This window comes from Bubalus kerabau, chromosome 22 (genome assembly GCF_029407905.1).
Source record: "Bubalus kerabau isolate K-KA32 ecotype Philippines breed swamp buffalo chromosome 22, PCC_UOA_SB_1v2, whole genome shotgun sequence".
In the NCBI taxonomy this organism is placed as follows: domain Eukaryota; kingdom Metazoa; phylum Chordata; class Mammalia; order Artiodactyla; family Bovidae; genus Bubalus; species Bubalus kerabau.
This window is the reverse complement of record NC_073645.1, coordinates 2,289,970-2,295,969: the sequence shown is the minus strand read 5'-3', so window position 1 is coordinate 2,295,969 and position 6,000 is coordinate 2,289,970. Positions and strand designations below refer to the sequence as shown.

The 6,000-nt window shown below is 41.0% G+C and overlaps 1 protein-coding gene across 5 annotated transcripts in view; it reads left to right on the top strand.

Moving 5' to 3' along the window:
• The first annotated feature begins 289 nt into the window (after window positions 1-289).
• The window catches only part of UBE2D1 (ubiquitin conjugating enzyme E2 D1), a 37,445-nt gene continuing 31,734 nt past the window's right edge, over window positions 290-6,000 (top strand). Inside the window, exon 1 of one of the 5 annotated variants that reach the window (XM_055561040.1) lies at window positions 290-570. In XM_055561040.1, coding sequence (XP_055417015.1) covers window positions 547-570 — 24 coding nt within the window. In that variant the 5' untranslated portion in view covers window positions 290-546. Of the gene's footprint in view, window positions 571-604; window positions 722-6,000 lie in introns of those variants that run through there. The other 4 variants (XM_055561037.1, XM_055561039.1, XM_055561038.1 and 1 more) reach the window with 4 other exon arrangements.

Genomic DNA, 6,000 nt, shown 5'->3' with positions numbered 1-6,000 from the left:
TTGGTAACAGAAAAAGGGAAGATGAAAAAAAAAAAAAATTACAAGATGAGCTAGCTGTAGCACACATTAGAACCCGGTACATGTTTTTCGAGCTAATTTGTTATTCTCATTTTACAGATTGGGAGCTCCAGTTTCAGTTACTTGATCAAAATCCATCTGCAGAGACTAACCCAGACCTGGCACCTCTGAGCCCAGACAGTGGGTTAAGGTCTCCGACCTGGGCAGTGGCCGAGTAGGATGCAGGAACTACATTTCCCAGTATGCTCGGCGGGAGGGGGCGGGGCCGGGCGGCCGCAGGTTCCTTCCCAGAAGCAAAAGCGGAAACAAAAGAGTCTCGCCGGCGTCCCCGCCCGCACACTCGCACACTAGCGCTCGGGCGCACTCGGAGCAGGCACCCGCGCCCAGAGCTAGCTAGACAGCAGCGAACCGGGGACCCATCCGGCTGAGCCAGCCGAGTAGCCGGCGATCCGAGCCCGCACTACCCCACGCTCCCGAGCCCTGCAGCCGTGCCCCGCCGGCCGGTGTCCCCGCCGCCCTCCCTGACCGATGGCGCTGAAGCGGATTCAGAAAGTGAGTGCCGGGGCCGGGCCTGGGGCAGCGGGGCGGGCTTCGGCTCGCTGCCCACGCTGACCCCAGTGGTGGTCCCGAGAGACGCGCCGGGAGGGAGCGTGCAGGGAGGATGGGGCCAGAGATGCCGGCGGGGCCAGCGGGCACCCGACAGGTGAGGTGGGAGCAGCGACAGGTCCCGGGTGCTGGAGGTGCTTGGAGGCAGGGGGCCCGATGTGCGCTCATGCCGAAGCTGCGCCCGGGGATCCCTGTCAAGAGAGCCTTTTCTGTCTCCAGACCTTCCCAGAATATGTGCCGCTCGGCCACTGCTGGATTTTGCCTTACACCCGGCTAGCTTTGGCCCTTGTCATGCTGCTTTCTTCATGCTGTTTCTGAAGCCTGTCCTCTTTTATGATCTTGCCTTCCCGTGCTCCCGGGAGGGCATGGAAGGTGTGGTGGGCCTGCAACCTTTCTCTGCGGAGCTGTTGGGTTTGTTCTTTCTCTCCTCTGCGGTTGGCTCTTGCTCAGATGCCCGAATGGGCTGGGAAAGCCCATTTGGGGCCGAGAAACCAGGAGAAGCCTCCTGCCCTTTCTATTTTGGTGCCTCTGCTCCTGCCACTTGAGGTCACATAGCTGTAGTGAAAACATAGTTGCTGATACACAACAAGATGACCTCCTGGCTGTGATTCATGGTGAGTCAAGCCAAGCAAGTTTTTTTTTTTTTTTCCCTCGCCATGATAAACTTATATGTAAAGTTTGAGACACAACAGAAACTGTCACAAATTTAATAGTTCCATGCTTTGACACATGGGTATAGAATGAGGAAGAAATGTGTGTATACATTAAACAAATATGTGTCCGTCCCAACTCAGTGTAAAGAATTGTTTTCTCTTGAATGTTTTTTGCTACCGTCTCTAATGTGAACATGTTACAGACCTGAGGTTGGGGCGTTTTCTTTCTGTTCACTTTGTTTCTTGTTGGGTTATTTGGTCTGTTCATTTTCACAAGTTTTAGGCTTTACTGTTATGGTTCACGTGGAGAACACTGAGAATTTGTTTTTTTTTAATGGGAAGTGCGTTCAGCAAGTTAAGCCAGCAATGGACAGCATGTTTTGTAAAGGATTTCAGAAGAAATACTACCGAAAACTTCTTTTATCAACTTTTTCAGGCACGAATCAATAGGGCAGTGATAGGGAAGTATACATTGTATTCTCAGTCACCATTGATGTCATCTTCTGGTACAGAGGACAGCAACTTTCTGACCCAGCCAATTTGGTGGTGGTGAAGGGGAGGGGTCAAATGATAGATCTGAGAAATCTGTTATTTTTTGTGCCTGTTAAGGTTACTTTCACTGTAAAGCACATAGCTAAAATCAGCATGTATTGATTAATATGTTTTCTGATTTGAAGATAATGCAGTTACACACTTTTTTTCATATACATGATTCTAATTTTGAAACCCCACTCAGCATCTTTGCCATGCCTTGTGTACTTTTAAATGATGATGTAATGTTGGCTCACATTTGAGGTAAACACACATTTTCCAAGCAAGTCTTAAAATTCCATTTCCTTCTTCCATAGTTGTGAGAGTTTTTTGCAAGACTGCATGTACAGTAGCTTCAAATAGTGTAAATTTGTCGACAATAAGTGAACATTCAAAGAAAATGGACACTGTTAAGTGTCCTGGGCAGTTTATCAATCTTCTTGCTGAGCCAATGTATTTGGCTTATATTTATAATATGGCACATACCCAAATTATATTTTTAGTCACTATTATTATTAGTTTATAACAGAGTTGTCTGGTTAAAAAAAAAAAAATTGGGGATGACATAGCATCCCATTTCTCTGTGTGTCAATCTTTGGCTTCCCTTCTCTGTTACCAAAAAAAAGTGACTTGTACAGATCTCTTTCCCATTAATCACTTGTTCAGACCACTCTCAACTTTAGGAAGTATTTTGTTTGATTCTCCACATTTTCTCTTTCTTTACTACCTTCTTGATGAGAAGTGAATTCTAGGGGAGGTGTGCTGTTTGCCATATAAACAGTTAAGTTACAGAGCCCTCTTTGATATCATCAATATATAAATTCTTTTTGAATCTTCCATGCTTCAACAAAAGAATCCATGTTATTAACTTTTGGCCTTTTAAAATGTATTAAAGTAACACTGTCAGGTAAGGTCATTGGGTTGCAATTTTCCTGGGCCTACAGTGGCAGGCTTTGGAACTGTGCAGAACCCTAAAGAACTTTCAGGAGTGAAAGGCAGGGGAACAGCTTCTAGGGTAGTACATCAGAATCAACCATGGGACATTTCAGACCATCCCCACTGCTGTAGTCCATGAGGTTGCAAAGAGTTGGACACGACTGAGCCACTGAACTGAATGAGCCACTGCTGTAAGTGGAGAGATGCTGGTGAGTCCCTCAGATGGGCTGCCGTGGAAAAAAGGTCGTGAACCACTGACTGACATTCTAGTGTACTCACTGTTGTTCAGAGAAGGAGCTTGAGGTCTGGAGTGGAGTGCTTTGTCCAAGTTAATCTCTTAAGAAGTGATTTGGCGTGTTTTAAAAAGGTCATGACTTCACAGTTTTTCACTTCATAGGAAAAGATGAAAGATGGTTGAATTAAATGTATTTGTATGAATATAGAAAGCATGTGGATATGAGTGCTTAAAATATATTTCTATGCTAAGAGTATGCTAAGTTATTTAATACTCTAATTTAGGCATCCAGTGCCAGTTTTGCATTTCAGCTCATAAATTCACACACTCTTTCCCTATTTTTAGATACAGTGGAAGATGTTGTCACAGTCACTTAAATCACCAAAGGGAAGAAATTCGAACAAAGTCTGAGGAAGGATACCCTCAAACATGTCTGAAAAAGGAGTATAGTTTTTCAGGTGGACATTTATTATTTTCCAGAATTAATTCTGAAGTGTTTCTTCTTCTTTATTCTTTTCTTTTTTTTTTTTTGAAGTTTTTCTTCTATCAGTGGGGCTTCCCTGGAGGCCCAGATGGTAAAGCGTCTGCTTGCTAAAGCATCTGCTTGCAATGCGAGAGACCAGAGTTCGATCCCTGGATTGGGAAGATCCCCTGGAGAAGGAAATGGCCACCCTCTCCAGTACTTTTGCCTGGAAAATCCCATGGACAGAGGAGCCTGGCAGGCTACATTCCATGGGGTCGCAAAGAGTTGGACACTCTCTCTCTCTTCTATCAATACCAACTTTTGTAAACATATTTTGGAAATCATTTTTTAAATTGCAAATATCATAGTCCTAAATGTCTTGAAAACCAGAAAGAAAAAAAAGGAAATTCTAACACAGTTATCGTCTTAGTATTTTCCTTCTAGATTTGAGTTTTGCTTTGCAAATATAGCAACACAGATGACTGTTCCTCAGTGTATATATACTTCTGTCAACAAAATGGAATATTTATATTTTTAATTTAATTTCAGTTTAACTTAAAATGTATATATATAATATAGATTAAAATACAACTTTATAAGTGTTTTGAGCTGTTGAATTTTTTGATTTGTACAATTTCAGATTACACTGATTTTTGTCAGTCTAGAAAACCTTCTGATGCTTCACAATTGCAACAACAACAACAAGCCCCAACAACAACAAAACTCCAGCCTTTTGTAGATGAAACATCAAGTGGGAGAAGAAGCTATGGTTTCTATTCCTGGCTCTGTGACTTACTAGCTTGTTTCCCTATCCATACAATTATGCTGCTGATAAGTAAAATTGGCATGTATGACATATAATGGTTACTCTCAGCTAAACACTGGATTAAGTACTTGACATATATTAGTTGATTTAATCATTAGTGGACCCACGAGGTAGAAATGATTATTATCCCCATTTTACAGATGATGAAACTAAGGCACAAAGATGTTGAGTAATGTACTCAGAATCACATTCTGTAATTGTAAGTGGCAGCGCTAGGAGTCCAAACCAAACAGTTGGCTCCAGAATCCATGCTTTTAACTATTTCGGTATATCCAGATGGACTCACATCTTCTATCTGTTGTACTTAAATTGAAGGACATACAGTCATAAGAATTTATGGACATGTTTTGCAAACTGAAACATTCTATACAAATGTAAAGTGGTATTATAATTAATACCTTGGAATATTTAATGATTTTCATAGATACATCACTCAGTGTGTTGACTATGCATTGTAAATTTCAGCTTTAAAGTGATGTGCACTAGATCAGTTAACATGGTAAAAGAATAATATAACTTTGTTTATCTTTGTTCCATAACTTTAAATTTTTCCCCTCTGAAAGGATTTAGGAAAAAATGGTTGTAATTCATAAATGTTCTGTCAAAAGAAAATTTCATTGTGAAGTTTTTTTTTGAGAAAATGTTTTATGAATTAATCTAGCTATTAGTTCCTATAATGGCTTTGAAAAGTAGTCAACAGTTCAGATATGTTAGAAGGATTTTCAGATTATAAGATTAAGACTCCAGGTTTCTTCCATTAAAAAGGATATGACTTAAAAAGTTTTAAAAAGAAGGAACACAGTATTTGTGCTTCTTGGTAGATAAATGGTTTGCCTTGAGATGAAAGGAAGAAAATATGCTTTTTCTAAAAAGACACTGTATGAATTTTTCTGCTTTTAAATCTTTGTAATTAAGTTCACTCTTTCTTTTGCCTCCAGGATCATGTATTTTTTCTTCCTTTATCACAACAAAGGTGTAAAAAGATTAGATAACCTATCCTACTTTAAAAGTTCTGAGGTTCCTTCTCTGTGGAAATAAATAGCATAGATCTAAATATGGCAGTTTATGCCTATTTTAGGAAGCCAGGCACATATAAAAACTAAACCTAGCAGGATGTGGGATTGCCTCCAGCAAAGCTAAGTAGCATCCTTATTCATTTTAGTTCCCCGAAATACATGTAGAAAACATATTTAATAAACACCACTAATCAGAATGATCAGTTAGTAATACTTTCCATCAAACTGAGCTAATGGTTGTCTATAATGAATTGGCGCCCCCTCCCCCTTTTTAAACACTGGATAAATTGAGAGTATGTTTAATTAAAAATAAGTATTTAAATACTTATCCTGTCTCCTCTTAACCCTGTATGCTGGCTTAAAAAATACTGGAATAGGGCTTCCCTGGTGGCCCAGTGATTAAGAATCTGTCTTGCAGTACAAGGGACATGGGTTCAATCCCTAGTCCAGGAAGATCCCACATGCCTTGGAGCAACTAAGCCCATTTGCCACAACTACTGGCGCCCATGCACCTAGAGCCAGTGCCTGCAACAGAAGAAACCACCATGATGAGAAGCCCATGGACCACAATGAAGAGTAGCCCCTACTCACTGCCACCGGAGAAAGCCCACTCACAGCAACAAAGATGCACCACAGCCAAAATAAATCTTAAAAAAAACCCCAAAAAAACCTGGAATATTTAGTATAATCCAGATTTGCAGGTTTGGGTATTGGAG